Source organism: Pogonomyrmex barbatus, unplaced genomic scaffold (genome assembly GCF_055798465.1).
Source record: "Pogonomyrmex barbatus isolate J1 unplaced genomic scaffold, ASM5579846v1 scaffold12, whole genome shotgun sequence".
NCBI classification, from domain to species: Eukaryota; Metazoa; Arthropoda; class Insecta; order Hymenoptera; family Formicidae; genus Pogonomyrmex; species Pogonomyrmex barbatus.
Window position 1 is genome coordinate 5,298,221 of NW_028297108.1, and position 19,018 is coordinate 5,317,238.

Sequence of the window (19,018 nt, forward strand, 5' to 3'; positions counted from 1 at the left end):
GCGCGGAGCGAAACTGTCTCGGCTTTGCCTGCACGCCGTCGCTTTGACAGTGGTGTAACAACCTTCGCGAGAGTCGTGCCGTGCCGTGCCGTGCCGAGTCGTGCTGCGATTTGCGGCTTGAAAAACGGGGAAAAAGAAACGATCGGTGTTTTTTTCGAAAAATTGATCGCCGCGTCGCATCGAGGACCCGCCACTCGTTCAAAGAGCGACGCGCTTTCCCGAGCGTCGCCTATCCCTCGCTATTGAACTTTTAGTTAAATTAAAAAAACGCTGACACGTACAATCGAGAAGAATACTACAAGTTTTTCCCCTCGAAATTCATCACGAGGGGCGATTTTTAAAGCGAACTTTCGAAGCTCTTCGCGTGAGAGGAGCACGTAGAACGGTGGATCGATTCGATCGATAGTCTGTCGCGACCGAGCGGGACTGACAATTTTAAACATGCTCGCGGATATTTGAGTAAATATTACAAAGAGGAGACAAAATTGATCATCGTAAGCTGATATAAGGGAACCATTATTACGATAGTCCGCGGACACGCCGTGTGTGGTTTGTGCGCGTGATAAAACGTTATCTGCTATAACACGAAATTCCTTCACGGTCTCTACAAGGATCATTCTTTCGGGAAGTTTCGGTGCGGTTTCCTGCTCGGTCCAGGGGGGTACCGGAAGTGCATATTAACTAAGAAGAACGATACGGCATTTGACGGCATTTGATGGCTCCTCGTGAAAAGGTCCCACTGTTTCGTTTAATAACTCAATTGTAGCCGATGTCACGGCTCGCTTCAATTAGTTTGAAGGTAAATCAATCTTTTTTCTTTGTACTCTGTGTACATCCTCTGCGAATACTGTGAGTTTGTTGTTCGAGACCAACGTTCAGAATGTAAATGTTACGGTTATGTGGAACGTACGAGAATTAAAGGATTCAAAAGGAAGAGTGATATAATTATATGCGATAATACATAATGTATAACACTCGATAAGTTAAACTTTAATTATTTTGAATATTACTATTATAATATTACTCTACTATTTTCTTTAGTTTAAGAATATTATAAAATACCTTATCGCTTCAGGATTATAAATTTCTAGTATTAAACATTAAAATCGCAAAATGCGAATAAATAATTTCTTTGTAATTTCTTCGTTTCTTCGTTTTCCCGGAATTTACAGTTCTAATATATGTTCTCGTGTGTCTAATTAAAATTATGCTTTTATCGCTCTGTTTTTATCGCGGTAACCCCTAACTGTTAGCCTCAATCTTAAGGAAGCAACGAAAATAATATGTTCTTTCCGCGATAAATATCTCTAGAAAAATAATACGCGTCATATACAGTTAAAAAGGAAAAACGTTAGAATAATTAAGTCTGTATTATTGTTAAAAGAACCACTTCCGTATGCATGTCACGATAAAAATCTTTCAATGCCAAAGAACGTAATAATAAATGCAGGAAATGATTCACGAACTTGAAATTGTACCCCTGAACAGCGATCGACACATTGCTCGATCATATAATCTCCGCTTGAATGATTTGCACACGATTTGATGACGTATCGCTCCTCAGTTCCGTAGTCCTCTGCATATTCAATGATTTGCAGGATTTGTATGTATTACGGACTTTCGTGGAATTAATTTTCACATATAGATAAATTCTAACACGTTCGCTTCATGCACGCGAAAAATAAGGCACGAAAGCGAAAGAAGTGATACTTGGCGTACACGTTATATTGCAAATATTCAGCCTTATAACATGCGATAAGAGATCCGGCTTCCTCACATTTCTCCTATGCTTTTGGAAAATTTGAAAATCAAATAGAGAAATTCTTCGTTGTTATTTTATACAAAAATTTCCTTAATGTGCGCATTTTAAAATAAAAAGATATTAAAAAGTTGATGTAATTAAGGAAGTAGGAAATTTATTGAACTTAATTCGGTATAATAACGAAAAATATGGCTATTTCAGCAGAAAAAAGCTGATAATCAGGAATCTAATTGCTTCGAAATGAGAGAAAGGATGAAACGCGTCAGGGAAAACGTTTAATTAATACGGAGCAAAATATACGTATAAGATTTATCTATATTAAACGATTTATCAAGATTCCTTACGATTTGAGTTCTACCGTGATATCTCGACGAACTAATTTTCGCAATCACGCAAACGCAATGCGTGAAATGCACGCGATTTTATTGTACGACTCTCACGTAATCAACATTCAACACACATATGCTATACGTCGATAATTCCATTTTTTTCAAAATAATAATAATGCAGTTATCGATTAGAGAATTTTTTGAGAATCCCTTTTTGCGTTAATGCACGAAACACAAGAGCAATCTTTGTACCGAAAACGATTCTCGCTTTCGCGGAGGAAGAACTTTTTATTATATTACACCATGAAGGAAACCGCAAATCTCTAAACGAGAAGAATGATTCGAGCGTGGTTGCACGTCGTTCGGAGCAAGATTCTATCTGTTAAAACGATTAACATCACCGGTGAAATAGCCGAACGATTTTCCTGTTATCTCCTTTTCCTGCGCCGGGAATTTGAACTTGGAAACCGCATTTGACGCATAAATCCGTCAGTCGTAAATGTAATCATGATGCAACAGCGGCGGACATCAATTTCTCGGATGTGAGAACATTTTTTTTTATTTTCTGGAAATACTTTGCCGCTTTTTCAATTCATTCCATTTCGTTGGATTAAAATAACGTATAAAATGTAACGCCTGTGTTTATGCTTACTGATTAAAGTTTCATTTCGCAAAGTGACTGAATCTTGGATTATTTTATTCCAAGCTAAATCTTATTACAAGTTGATATTTTAACTTTATGAATTTGTTCTTCGTAAGTCGATCGTGAATTATTTAATTGCTATATTGATTTTTGACGTTAATTAGAGCATGGGCGTACCTGCTGACAATTAGCAAGTAGGTCACTCGATCGTTCGCCAGGAACGCAAAGGGGGAAAGCATAAGCGCAGATTCATCAACTGCTGATGGCGTGTTTCATCGATCGGATGGTATCATCGAAAATTCCGCATCTTATATAAATCGTGCGAAAATCGATTCTCCAAACGTGCCGTTTCGGATGGCAACTGGTTTTCCATTTGAATTTAAATTTAAATCATTTACAAAAATCTTTTAACGAAAAAGTGCAAGATTGGAATAATAATTTTATTAAAAACTATATAAAATAGAAATGTATAAAACTTTAATAATGTAATGTAATTAATATAATTCAAAATATTAATTCTTTCAATTTTTTAAAGCTATATTGTTAAATTGGAATATTTATAACTTCAATATTATACTTCAATATTATAAATTTAAAAAATAGAAGCTTTGAAAAATAAATTTTAATTGTAAATAGAAATTTAAAAATCATTTTAAACAGACAACGCGCTTTTTTATTTCAATTTTAACATTGCAGTGTAAATATAAAGATTATAAGCATCATAATATTATTCTGCATTCGACGAACGGATAAAATGAAAAAAACTGAATTTTAAACATTCTCAAAAAAACAAGCGTCGCGAGATTAATGCGCTGATGAAATATATAGTAATCGACAAACTTGTTGATAAAAAAGATATCGGAAAACACTTTTAAACGTTAGTTCAACGATTTATATTTTCCAGATTCGAGAACGATACGAGGATCAGAACACTTGTAACTCAAGTGAACTTCAATATTCTATACGAACTATACATGCAGTATCAGCTTATTTAAATGTGAAGTAACTAAACGAGACATCGCTTATCTCTGTAATTCCTCGAATAAAATAATATAATAGCTGCAAAATTTCGGAACACCTTGCGAAATTATTAGTCTGTTAGCGCGCAAGTTTCAATTCAAATAATAATAATAATGATAATAATTTTCAGTCAGTGTTCTAATATTCAGATTCAAGACTGAAGATATTTAGTTCTTAGCTACAACAGAATTATCTCTCGTTTGTGACACACACACACACACACACACACACACACACACACACACACACACACACACACACACACACACACACACACACACACACACACACACGAAAATAATATATTTCATTGATGCTATGCATAAAATGCAGAATGGATGATATTTTATCTACTTGACAGTTGTAAGATAAGGCAACTATCAGCGTTACGTCACGTGCTAAATGTTAAGGGTACTGAGATACCGTGTCCGTGGAATCTCAAATGCACTTGGTGTACATATGTGCTGAATATATATATGTGTGTATATATGTGTGTGTGTGTGTGTGTGTGTGTGTGTGTGTGTGTGTGTGTGTGTGTGTGTATGTGTGAAATTAGAACCGCGGCAACCATGCGTGCAGTCAGAACTTTAGCAGTTTTACAATGCCACGCGGGCCGTTCGCTCCAATTACGAATCCACTTTGTGCCGCAATTTTCGATTTTCTGGGTCAATCCCAGCACGTCCGTAATTTATTGCTTTCATGCTAAGACGTTTATATGATTTCGGATTAATACTAAAATGACATGTGATATAGATCTGTAATTTTCTAGTTCTAATAACTGCATTGTCGGATAATTACGTAAAACAATTGTCTTTTTTATTGACATTAATTAAAGCAATATCAGAATCGACGTCGGAATCGAACATTTAAATTAAATGTTTCAGGCTTTGATAATATTTCTAAATTAAACTACCCCGCTTTCTCCGTCATCGATCAAAAATATTTATTGACGTTAATCGCACGTTCTCTCGCTGTTCATCGCTCCGCTTTCGCTCGCGTTGCTTCTTTCCTGCTTTCATTTACAATCAAACGTACGCCGATGCTCGTTGACGCATACGTGCGTACGACCGAAGGGGGATTTTACTTGGAGGTTTCCTGTCTTCGTCCGGGATATGACGATATCCCCCCTGCTTGGCCAGTGGCGTAAGTATTCAGAAAAATATCTAAGCTCTATTTTTAGCAATTACAAAGTTATATTTTTTTTAATGATAAAAAAATAATTTCTGCTTATTCAGAAGAATAATTTACGTGTATATAATATAATTTAAAAATATTACAGACGTGATAATGTAACTTACATATTAAATTTAACCTTACATATGAAAAACGAGTGTTAACATATTATTAACATCGGTAATAAATTTTTCTTGTTTGTCATTTATTATATTGTTTAAGAATTTCTGATATTGTGCTACATGAATATTGTAAAAAAACTTTAACAGAAAAATAATAGCATATTAAGTCATATTAAGTCATCATATTATATTAACTTCACAAACAATGCGCATTCTTTTTGTTTTCGCGAACATTCATACACTCTTTGAATTCATTGTTCCTTAATTAATTAGTAGTCTCGTGATGAAATTACATTTTCTCGACAATTTGGCCACTCTCATTTCCATTATTGTCTAGTTTTAATCGTCACAGGGAAGAAATGTCATATAATTGTCATCGCAATGTGATTGTCGTGTAATGGACATGAGAGAATCTCTCATCGGTCAGAGAAATGTAATTTAAATCGTTCAGTACATAAGCATACATGAGCGATAATCAAACTAAAGCAACATCAACATGTTTCGTTAAATTGAAGTTGTTAGATAAATCTTTAGGTCTCTTTTATCGTTGGATTTATAGAGAAAACGGAATAATCATCTACCTTACGTTTTTTTTTCACTTTTATCCTATTTATCCACGTTTCGAGCTTATCAGCGACATGAGCGTAATGAGTTTCCTTTGAGGATGTCCTCAAGGAGGCTCTTTTCAACCGTGCATTCCTGTAACGATAGGCAGTCTTTGAAATCACTGCCGTAAGTGGGTTACGATGTCTCTTGGAATTCAAATCGCTATCTTGAGTCCGCAGAAGCCGTGCAATTTGCCTTTTCAGGAAATCGAACATACCGATACTCTCTCTTCGAGAGACTCAGAATTGCTTTTACGGACTCTCTTCTGGAAAGTCGGTTACTACTTCGGTACCGCGATGCACCCCCTCTGTGTCCCTTGTTTATCGGACATATCGAGTGCTCGTCAACTCCGATAATTGCTCTGCTGCATCGTTAAAGAGGGCAGGGTCACGCATCATGAGGGAAGCTTGAGAGCCACGCTTATGCTGCAAAGACGTGCTTCTACGTGTTACGTGCGCGCGCACGCGTGCGTATGATTTAACGAGCACGTTGTGTGCCCTCGCACAGATACGCACCAAACGTACGCACGCACTTGCGTGCCTCGATGACATTTTAGCCGCGTACACGCTTACCATATTAAGCGCGCGCGCTAATGCGTGCCAGTGTTTGGACACGCTTGTCAGAATCGCATCAGTTCTCATCCTTGTGAAAACTGATTTTTTTTTATTACAATTACGTGCAACAAGACATTTCAGAGAGAGAGAGAGAGAGAGAGAGAGAGAGAGAGAGATTAAAATTAGTTTTAATTAGTGATAACAAAGAAAGATCGATAAATTCACTGATTTTTCAATTTAAAGTAAAATCAATTTTCCACATCAAAAATAAAATAAATCGATTTTCCAGGCTAAAACCATTTATCTCATATGAATAAATTTTATTATTAAAGTAACAAAACATTGTTTTTTTTATATTATATAGCATTATAAGCGCCATTTTTAGAATTTTTTCCATCGCGTCTTCTTTGAATTAAAAGCATCTTGAACTGATTAAAATTGTTTCAATAACTTTACAAAAGACTGAATATTAGAAGTCAAATTATTCCAGATATTTATGAATGAAATTAACCAACATTAATTAAGTTGCAACTTTTTCTCCTTCTTAGCATACTGTAATTAAGATTAAAATTTTAATTACTGCAATGTTTATTAACGTGATAAAGAGTGAAGAATATGAAGATATCCTCCAGCTCCGATACATTCTCTTTAAAAAGATACGGCCAGACTTTTTTTCTTCTCGCGTATACATATTGTAGACACAACGGTGTCGTTAAAGATATTTCTTGCGAAGTTACGCCTGATGACATTTATATCATGCCCGACGCGTTGACGTACGTACACAGACAAAAAGGATGAATTCGTTTTCTTTCACATTTATTTTATTTATAGTAGAAGTACTTGCTTTCTCGTTATGCGAACGTGTGATAAACACTTTATATTGCTTTATATACTTTACGCTTTAAATAATTTATCGCTAATTAATAAACTATTACAAATCAAATATTTTTTGGAAAATGATTTCTCAAATATAATTTCAATATAAAGTAACAAGATTCGACAAAGATTTCATCTTTATAAAATTTGTTTAAAACAACAATCGTATTTGATGCTCAAGAATCGAAAAATCGGAAACTAAAGAGATTATAATGGCTTGTGATAAATATGTAAGAAGATAAAACAGATGAGGAACTTAAAGTTCATAAAAAATGATTGCGTCGTATCATAGATGAGCAAGAGATGATGTCAATCCGGGGGGGTTGTGTATAGTGACAGGGAGATCTCAATTGATTTGCTAGAATTGATGCACAAAAAGGTCTTTAATAGGCGTCGATTATCCTCGCCCACAGTTTCCGACGATTATCCAATCGCGGTATTGAAAGAGGTGCAAAAATCTCGTCCCCACAGCGACATTTAAGTCGCCCATTGCGTTTGCGAATGCACGTCGCAGCAAATATGTACGACGGGCCATCCATAACAAGAGGGGTCCATAACACACTCTATTTTATTAATATCGATTACAAAAAAAGTTTATTAAGTATTCCAGAATATTTAATTCGAAATATAGAAAGAGGTATATGTTGACAATATGATAATAAAATATATTTAGGTTTATATTTTTTTCATTATCATGCACGTTCAAGTTAAGAAATAAATTAGTAAGTCGAATGAGTAAGTCGAGTATATTTGAATAATGATTTCAAAAGCAAAGTTAATGTTCAACCATATGGAAAAGAGAAACGGCTCTTCTTACTTGACCTTTTTCATAAACTGAGGTTCTTTTAGTTCTAAAGTGCTTGAGTAATGTAATATTCATAACTTTAAAATAACTTTTCGGATGTTTATTTTTAGTAAAAGGAATCAAGATTTATTTGTATTTCGAGTTGAAGATTTTTTAAAAATCAATATTCAAATTTATATGTACATATAAAGGGAAAAACAGAATATTTAAAAATATTTTTATAAACATTATAATCTACTATTAAATTTCAAATTTAATTAAAAAATTAAATTAAAATTAAACTTATACCTATATAATTCTTAATTCTTTTCTAAAGACCTATGAAGCTTGAGAATTTATGCGAATTACATTTTTAAAAATCAAATCAATATTATGTACTTTTTGTACAAACATTTTTCTCTTTGATAGTCTCTTTTTCATTCGTTTGGGGTTCAGGGAGAGCCGTTTAGAAATTTCATTTATAAAAATGGTCTCTATAATTCTTGTTGTCATGTGTGAGAAATGGAATCGAATGTCAATTAATAATAGCGGAGAAATTAATGGCGATAGAACACCCGCCCCTTTGTGGGAAAATGGCTACTGCGGCAATTTTCGTGTAACTTGAAAAATCGAAATCGGTCACGTCGAAGACGTCTGTTTATACGACGAGCGTTGTTCCACAAAGGCACCGGTGCGAGCTACCGATGCCGAGCGACGCGAATGCTAATTCGATTAGCTACCCCCCGGATGACTCGGCCCACCCCGAGAGACGTCGGTCACCCTTACGTGACGTCGGCGTCATCCCGTTTGGTTCGTAAGATGAGTAAGTAGTAGTAGTACCGATAGTAGTAATAACACAAGACACGTGGTATCGACCACTCGACATTTATATCCATCTGCCGCACGTGCACCAATCTTATTATTATCTGAAACAATAGCATCGCGACGAATATCAATTCTTTCGGAATGGACGATGAAATCAGTCCGCCACAGAGAATCGATAATGTATGCGAAACTACGTCCGAGATTTCGAATCGTTTCATTGTGTATTCTGTTTTGTGATTGTGCGCGCTATCATTTCTCTCGTATTGAGAATTTCATTGCGTGAAAACGCACGGATCGTAATATGTAATATCTTTGTTAAATAGATTGGTGCGCATTTCGTATGTGTCTAAATTCCGGCAGTGTTAAACAAAGCTTTTGAACGAGTATCTTTCCTGCGAGATTGAAAACCAACAGCGAGAAAATAGCACAAGAGATTGCGTACATTATCCTTTGTATTCTCTCGAAAGAAAAGAGGAATGATCACTTTTAGCTTATCAAATTTAAATAGAATAAGAACAGAAATAGAATAGAATAAGCGAACATCGAATATAAATTGTACAACTTTTCATTATGAATAAAGCATCCACGAAATAAATATAAAATTTCCCTTCTTAATGTCGTGTAAAATTCTGCCATATGGATTTTTTGCTTTGACGTCAGTACGTTTTTAGTTTGAAAGATTATTCTTCCATGAGGATTAACAAAAGTACTAGAACGCGACTCTTTGATCTAACGGTAAAGTAAAATGGTTGTCTAAATAAGTTCCGCAATTTATCGTGACGGATTCCCGAGAAGAGGCCTCTGAAATATATATATTGATATCGGAATAGATCACAGTCGATTCCCTTCGCTACTTTCTGGATCACGCAATTTCTCTTCCAACTTTATTTTCCTCCGTTATCGATCCGATCTCTTCGTGCATCTACTGAATTGTTACTCTCTTACGTTTGATAAATCGTTCCTCGCTGCTCGAGCTATCTTTTGTTTTATCATTTCTAAATTTACGCGAGCGATATTTCGATACTCGTTGGCACCCCCCCTCCCCCCCCATCCCACTCTCTGCCCCCTCCGTTCAAGCGCCATCTCGCCATCTATACCGCGAAGCAACCCCCCGATCGATTTTCCGCGCGCGCGAGCGTGCCGCCGCCGCCGCCGCCGCCGCCGCCGCCGTTTTACCAAATAAGGGAAGGACTCGCGCGCCTAGCACGATCAACCCCCCCGACCTACAACATGGCCGGCCACCGGATGACAGTTGTTGCACCCATCTCGCGTGCTCGTTGACCCCGTGACGCTCCCACCGGCGTCCCGTTCGGCGTGCACCTGTCGCCGTCATGTGTTCGCACGGTCGGCGCCGATTACGCCGCGATTCCGCGACGGTGAGCCCGTCAAACGTCACGCGATTAACGCCACTTTGGATTCTCGTGGACGCGTCCTCGTAAAAAGCCTGCTGCAGGATCCGACCCTCCGACTCGAGTTCCCGATGGCGAGCTTGCTATTCCGTGCGAAAGTAGATGGCAAACATCGCAACAATCTCGCCAATCTGTGACACTGTAAATATCATTTGATGATTCAGCGACATTAGTCCCTAACTGGGCATTTGTTTACGTTGATTAATTTTAATTAGAATTACACTATATCTTCAAATTCAATTCAAATTCTTTAAAAAGATACGCAAAATATAAGAAAAAAAAAAATAGTAGTTAATGTAGTAAAGGGAGAACCTCTAATGTAATTTGTTTGCCAATCTTTTAGAAAATAATTTTGTTAATTATGTCATCGATTATAATTATTAATAGAAATAAAAGAGTACTGAGGTGTAGAAGTCAAAATTTCTATGATATCGTAATTATAATCTGTACAAGTTATATGTGTGCCATAACTTCATTGCTTCGTCAATCGATCGGAAAGATACTTGAAGTTTTGCGGTGTGCAAGTTCTCTGAACTCTACTCCTCCGCGAATACGTGGGAGTTTAAATCGAATGTTGAGAAAAGCGTTTTGGATGAAATGCTGGTTTTGTTGTGTTTAACGCAATGGTATGAGAACACCATGTTAGGTTGGAATCTATGAAACTACACATAGCACTCTTGCTGTGGATACTAGCGTGAGTAGGTGAGGACATATCGTGGAACTCATGTTAACAATTCATGAAACAATTCATGAACAACGCGGCAAGTGCATTTATACGTTTTTAATGGCAGTGCACTAAGGCTTTGAAATTTCACGGCAACGCTATTTCTTTCAATCGCTAAGAGCTGGCTTTCGATACGAATAATTTGTTGCTTTTATCGCATTCTTTTATTTATTATAAAAATTTTCTATTTATATTTTCTGAGAAGAGCGCATTTTCTTACCAATGACGATTAGATTACTCTTTCGCAATTGCAGTATAATATAAATTGGTTCGTCAATATTCTTCAAATTTAAATATTTATCGAAAACATACGCTGGAAAAATCAACTCGTAGAATAAAAAGAAACATAAATGATTACGTACAAGCGAATATCGTAACAGATACACGTTCTTGTTTCAAACGTTCCGCACTGGAGAGCGCCAGAGGAATGTCAAACGCAAATATTTATTTTACATTGCAGCTCGGTATGACTATTTACGTTGCACATTGATATATCGCCTGCCAGTTATTGAAATTATTAATTGACATCGTTAAACATACAATAATCAGATATTATTATAACAATTCTACATGGTATTTTTATTAACTATTCATTATTGAATATGAAGTCTCTTTTTAGAAATATATATGTATTTGTAAGACAATTATACATCATAATATCTAATCGACTTTCAAATCGTCCACTTTATCGATTACTCCGATGATAAAGAATTTTTCATCAGAAGCAAGAAGCTCTTATAAACTTTTAATATTAATCCTCGAATGGAAATTCAAATAAAATGGAACAAATCAAATTTGTCACTGATCGAAGAATTTCTTGAATTTTATATTTTAATCGCTCGTTTCATCAATCTCGGCTGCAACATTCATTGATGTAATTCAAACTATTAAATGCGAAAACTATTAAACCCGTACCCGTGTGACTCGAGAACTTCAGCGGCCCGATTTTTGCATAGTACGTAATTATTTCCGCCGATAGAAATCAGGAGGCTCGGCGAGTGACGATGCGACGAGATGACGAGCGCGAAATGTGCTTTCGGGCCGAAAATAACGCGGCCGGTATGGCGGTACGGTGGAATCTCGCCGTTTGCAATTTTAGAAACCCCAAAGCCGATCGTGGGTTCTCTCGTGCGCAAGTGACAAGGACGTGCTCGGTCCTCCCGGACGTGATACTCTCTCGTTGAGTCCGCGCGGCATAAAACACGACGCTCCCACGTGAGTCATCGTCGGCTCGTCCTCGTCAACGCGGACAACCAAATGGAACCCCTTCGCGAACGCTTCAGGTGAGGGCAGCTCGGCGAGGGAGAATCGTTTCGTTCGCCGAAACTGATTAACGAGATTCATCTCCCCGCCGACGAGTTCGCGGAATTCATTTATTCCGCGGTATCGATGGGGATACGCGTTAATCCCGACGTGTGCGTGTGTCGCCTACCCGGAATTAATGGTTCGATATATATATATATATATATATATATACACACACACACACACACACAAGTGAATATATATGCTCGAACTGCAGCCTGAAATTTCAATTTCATTGTAGTCTCGTACCTGACAAGTTACCACTCGTCGGGTGAAGCGAGTCGAAATTCAATTCAAACAGAAATTCAATTATAAACCATTCGCCCTTCATATTCGTCGCCGATTAATCTTTTGAGTATTGTGCGAAGTATTCTGCAAAGTGTAATCATGTGAGCTCTCTCCATCGCTTTAGCAAGAAAAATATTCTAGTCTACGTCATCGCGTATCAATTGCTTCAGTATGTGGATTATTTTAGAATTCCCGAGTTTAATTTCGATGCCTCTAATATATTTTGATTCGACTTCTTTTTATATAGACAATTTTAAATATAAAATACAAATTATTTTTTGTAATCTAGAACAAATTGATAAATATCGATTCAGAATTCCGGATAAAAACATATTTAATGAAACAATATCGATCAATGTCGTGCAATGTAAATAGCGAATAATAAGATTTTATTATATGTTAGTTTACTTCATACGTGCGCGCGAACATTTGTTTTTAATGATATAACTAATAATAACAAATCTATCTTTAAATTCATCAAAACAACTATTATTTTAAAAAAGACATTCCTGAATAATGTTATATCGCATAAGTTTATACGAGTAAATGAATAAATTATACTGTTTGTTATTCTAATAAAACTCACATCGTGTAATTCAAATTGTCTTGCAGATGCCTTTCACGTTGTAAAGTGACTTTCGTCGAAAGAAGCTGTGCACTTACGATGGGCAAGCTTTTAAGCCTTTTGGCTCGAGATGAGTCTACCTGTTGCACTCCTCAGAAATACGACGTCTTTTTAGATTTCGAAAGTGAGTAGTACATTATTATTGTATAAGTTATTTTTCGCAAAGAGTTTTAATTTTAATCTAAAATCTTTTAATGCATTTTACGTGTATGATAATGTTTTCTAATTCCATGTTTATATACTTTTAGTAAAATATTTTATTAAAATTATTTTATAATGGCATATATAATTGAAATAACATATATAATTTTTCTAATGACGAGACAAATATATTCTTTATAATAGCGAGTTGTAATTATAAAATTATATGGTAATAAAACATATAAAAAACATATTATTAAATAATTACCGATCTGTCCCATTTGCCTATTCCAGATGCACAACCATCGGATATCGAACGTGAGACGTTCGAGGCGGTGCAAAGAGTGCTGAAAAATTCGGAATCCATTTTGGAGGAAATACAGTGTTACAAGGGAGCTGGGAAAGAAATCAGAGAGGCAATTTCGGTACCCACGGAGGAATGTCAACGAAAAGCGTATCTGACCGTGGCACCTCTCGTCGCAAAACTCAAACGATTCTACGAGTTTTCCTTAGAGCTTGGTATGCTTCATTAATCACATTAACGATAACAATTTTTTTTATATAAATAGCATTATACTTTGCCTCTCAGAAGTTAGATATCGATTCGAATATCGAGAAAACTTCGACTTGCCGCAGAATGCTTTTAGCCATATATTTGTGGCATAAATTTTTAATTATATTAAATATTGGTGGTTTTCGATAATACCCGTGGAAAACAACATTTTAAAATATTGATGTTCATATCCAATTTAATGAAATATCGATATTTAATTTAGCGAACATTTCTCTTCAAGCAAAGCCGCGCAGAAAAGTCTTAATTGAAAGTGCAGGCTTCGCATTTTTATATTAAGTAATTATTTTTTGTTACGTCAGTAAAAATTAAAAAGAGTTATATTCTTAATAATTTTACATAATTCAAATTGTTGATTGGCTATTTATATTGGTCTCTTATTATAATTGTATATAATAATAATAAACATAAACAATATGTGATAATTACCAATTCTTATTGGTGTTTATTTATTTAGGATTATGTAATATTGTATTAGTATCAATTAATTATTGCATATAATTTACTTAAAATAATTGCAAATAACATCTTTAACACGTTGCATAAATAAATTTTAATATTAAGTTTCATAATAATTTTTATTCGTTTATTCATACGTATAGAAAGGGTTGTACCGAAAATTCTGGGACAATTATGCTCGGGTAATCTTTCACCGACGCAACATCTAGAAACGCAACAGGCTTTAGTCAAACAATTGGCGGAAATATTGGAATTCGTATTGAAGTTCGATGAGCACAAAATGAAAACGCCGGCAATTCAGAATGACTTCAGCTACTATCGAAGGACACTGACGAGGGCGTCCTTGGCGCATCAGGACAATGCCGAAAAGGATCTAGTTGTCGGGAACGAACTTGCCAACCGAATGTCCTTGTTTTACGCCCACGCGACACCCATGCTTCGAGTTCTGAGTCACGCGACCATTACTTTCTTGATGGACGTAAGTGGTATCGCCTCTCTACATTGTTCCCGTCCGTGAGACCTCCCATTGTTGCCCGGACAATTATTGATCCGGCCAGATGCTAACTGATGGCAATTAGATGAAATTCTGCGGTTATCCAAGCGGTTTCTCGGCCCTCTTAGCCCTTAATCATTCTCAACCGAATGAAAATTCTGTTTCATTCCAAATTTCAAATTTGAAGCAAATTCCGAAAATTATTCGTTTTATTTCGATTAAATGACTTTAATACATTATCGTGTTTTAAAAAATTATGCATATTATTTATCATATATTATTTTTGAAAAGGATTTTATATTAATAATTACATATAAAGAAATACAAAATTCTAAAGATTTTGATAAATACTAGATATTACATTTATGTCTCTTTATATTATAAAGTAGAAAATATAGCGACATTTTAAATTCTATGTATTACATTCAAAACTTTTTTGCAAGCTTTTTTTATTAATTATCTTACGGAAATATCTCTCAACAATGAACCGTTATAATGAATCGCGAGCTTTCATTTGTATTGATTGCGATGACAAATAACCGCGTTACGTGATCGACATGCGACGTAATGGTAAGACGGACACAAAAAAATTGTCGACGATAATAATGCCTCTGCTGAACTGGAAAATTGACAGGTATCCTGGCCATTTAAATTATCCGAGCGCTATATAGATTGCATCAATCAGACAAATAAACGTGGCATGACGGATGTGTACACAAGTCCGATGTATATGCAAGCTTTTAATTAAAATCAATAACAAAGTAATAACTCATTATTTGCAAATAGCATTTCCAATTTGTACAAATATGTATTTCATGATATATGCCTTTTAAGGCCGAGCTTTCCAATAGATGTTCATTATATGTATTTCTAAATTTAAAATGGATAAACCGTCATGTATCTCCAACGATGTATTTATTACTTAAACTGTTTTTGTAATTTTTAGAACGAAGATATAGCAAGGGAAAATATTACAGAAACACTTGGCACAATGGCAAAAGTGTGTCTTCGAATGTTGGAAAATCCGTAAGTACTATTTCTATCGGTATGCAAAGAAAGCTTTATCGCAAGAGAGTAGGAATTTCTTCGCGAAGCTAATTTAGGAAATATCTTGTACCAGGAATTTGCTGGCGCAATTCCAACGAGAGGAGACTCAACTTTTTGTCCTAAGGGTTATGGTGGGCCTGGTAATTCTTTATGATCATGTACATCCCCAGGGTGCCTTTGTAAAGGGTTCAAACGTGGATGTGAGTACAGAAAAACTTTTGAACTTTTAGCGCAATATTTAAAAAAGAAAGTTTTTAATCGACAATTTTAATTCAATTTCTCTTTATCTATACTTTATCTATGTCTTTTATATAAATAATTTTCTATATGTATAATACTTCTACGAAATTATTGATAGTATTCGGATTAACATACTACTAAGGAACAAATATTTTTAAAGATTCGACAAAAATATTTGTTAGAAAGAAGATTTTTGAAGATAAGAATCTCATTTTGCCTATACTTTTTTAATAAATGGCTTTACATGTAATTCAAATCTAACAGGTCAAAGGCTGTGTGAAGCTATTAAAGGATCAGCCGCCTTGCAAGAGCGAGGGCCTTTTGAATGCTCTTCGCTATACCACGAAGCACTTGAATGAGGAGAACACGCCGAAGAACATAAAGAACTTACTCGCTGCATGATTACCGAAGCAACGCGGTTGCTGCATCAGAAGCTGAGATCGCCGGCCGCACTTCCTTGTAGACACTTCTAGAAGAAGTGGCATTCGCTTCGAATGATCGTCTTTGTAGCTCCGCGAATAGGTCCAAGAATCCTTCACGCGCGCGTAAAGTGCGACCTGCGTCGGGCTTCCTTCTAACACGCGTCTGACATACCACCTGACCTGACGGACCACACGCGTATCCTCAAAATTAAAAGTCGAAAGCTGCCCGAAAACTGCCGAGATTTATGAAGTCTTCGAAAAATCAAGTTAAGTGACACGATAACGATCGATTTTAATAAAACGGTCATTGCGCGTTTCCTCTTATTTTCTTACGATTCGTTTGAGAGAATATACCATTATTGCTGATATTATTATTACGTCACGAAATGATTATTGTCAAATCGCGACACGTATTTTCCGCGAATTATTCTATCATTATTTTTTTTTATTATTTTTTAAGCATTAATATTTTTTCAATAGCGAGTCCTTCTTTAGTTCGTGGCATTTACATCTTCCAACGACAAGAGAAGTTAAATAGAAGCTACAATAGATTTGTATGGCTACAGATTGTTCCCCGTAGTAAGATTTTCTCTGGTACAGTGTTCCAACCAAAGTTATCTATTGACACGATTTCCGGCCGAACGGGATTAAAAGTTAATTAGAGCATATCATAGTGTATTTAAGATACTGATGGACTTTTGAAGGTGTTACGAAGAGAGCTTTAATCACGTTATGGATATTATGGAGATTTTTAGCTCTTGTTTTCTTTGTTGAATGACGGGCGAGAGGGTGGATTGTGAGATTGTGAATTGCAAAGTCGAATACTATCGGATACTGAATATGCATAATCGATAATCGTATTTTATTGATAATTCAATATTTGGAAAGTATCAAACATTATTGTGCGTGATCTGGTTTATTAAAATTTAAAATCATTTTGTAACTTTTTTGTTGTACACGATTGAAGATTAAAAAACCAAAGATGCTTTTAGTATATAGTAAAGCTACAAGAACGTCAAAGATGTGATTTATTATTATTATTATTATTATTATTATGTACTATGATTGTATTATTATTAATATTCTCATTGTAAATGATACTACAAAAGTTCTATTTATAATAACTAGCAAATCGCACGAACCGCAATATATCTCAGCGGTATTACGTCATTGTTTACGTATTAATGCAGAAAAATCTATCTATGTGCAAATGTAATAGTCGCGATAATTTTTCATACTATGTCTTTCTAGTCGATACAATTTTTCAGAGCGTATAACATTGATTTTATAAATTTTTACGTCAAAATTTTTGACTCACATTTTTCTAATATATATTTTTAATTAATTTATTATAAGATTTCAAATAATATTTATTATAAATTCTGAAATATTTTTTCTTACTTCAAGTTTCGTTTAGTTTTTTATACGGATTTAAAAAATTTTGTAAAAATTTGATAACAAACACCACATTAGCAAAACAATCCTTAGATATTACAATTTTTTACTGTCATATTAAAAAAGGAATATTTGTGATATTTAGGACCGGTTTTTACATTTACATATGACGTAAATATGAGGAAAAATCTTACAGGTGTTTTCGAACTGACTTTAGCACAAATCATCTTCTTGCGCGTTTTAGAGATTAATACCTTGAAGACTGCTTGCCGACCATAATGTGGAATCTTGTGTGAAAGTACATGTAACCGAAGATCACACGTTTATGTAAAAATTTACTGTGAAATGTTTATCAGTAGTGAACCTCAAGACACTCAAATATTGTATATACAGATTGTTATGACGTATTATCGATATCCACAAGTATTACATTGTTACATTGGCGCTTCATCAACAAGTGCCCTGACTTATTGCCTTGGTAATTTTTAAGGGAAAAACAAAAACGAGACAAACAATATTTAGTTATTTTTACGTATTGTTCATTATATGCTTCATTTTGTAATGTTATTCAATGTCAATTAACACGAGGAATATTATTATTGCATGCGCGCACGTGCGCGAGAGATTGTACTTGAATTAAATTAAAATCCCCTGAAACGCACAAACACTGTAATTATTTTAATAGAGTTTATTATTTCGATGAATCACTTCCTTCGAGCAAATACGTATGTTTGAATATGCTATAATCATGTACGATTATTTTCACGAGAAACTTCCTTCTTGCATATGTTATTGATTTATAACAACTTCCTAATCCAGATTAAATAAACAAGAGCGAATAAAAAAATGGATAATTTGTTCTTTTTTTTTTAATTAAAGGATATAAATAAAAGATAATCTTTAGCTTTTTTGCTATTTCGTCTATATTATATATGTCTTGTTTTCATCTTACTATTTTTAAATTAACATTTACTCTTTCTAAATGTTTATTGCATTATTGCTTATAGAAATATGTATATGAGTGTACATGCATATAAATGTATGTAAGTAATTTGTAATATTCTTGGTTTGATTTGTTAAATCTAAATAATGGTATAGATCAATCATCTTTGCATCAAAAAAAGATTGAATTTTGAGGCAAATTAGTTACTTGTGTTTGTTCACTTTGTTATTTGGATTTAGTTTTCTAAAGATCTACAGATCTA

The 19,018-nt window shown here is 34.9% G+C and overlaps 1 protein-coding gene across 4 annotated transcripts; it reads left to right on the forward strand.

Annotated features, from left to right (window-relative positions):
- Positions 1-18,660, forward strand: LOC105430911 (CYFIP-related Rac1 interactor B). Of its 4 annotated transcripts, none has more exons than XM_011644701.3 (7): positions 1-799; positions 13,033-13,169; positions 13,481-13,705; positions 14,360-14,694; positions 15,656-15,735; positions 15,830-15,956; positions 16,261-18,660. In XM_011644701.3, the coding sequence occupies exons 2-7, from the start codon at positions 13,085-13,087 to the stop codon at positions 16,396-16,398; spliced, it is 990 nt and encodes a 329-aa protein (XP_011643003.1). In that variant the 5' UTR covers positions 1-799; positions 13,033-13,084; the 3' UTR covers positions 16,399-18,660. The 4 variants fall into 4 exon arrangements, with proteins under 4 accessions (XP_011643003.1, XP_011643004.1, XP_011643002.1 ...); XM_011644702.3 differs by lacking the exon at positions 1-799 and adding an exon at positions 9,790-10,244; XM_011644700.3 differs by lacking the exon at positions 1-799 and adding an exon at positions 10,340-12,110.
- The last annotated feature ends 358 nt before the right edge of the window (positions 18,661-19,018 follow it).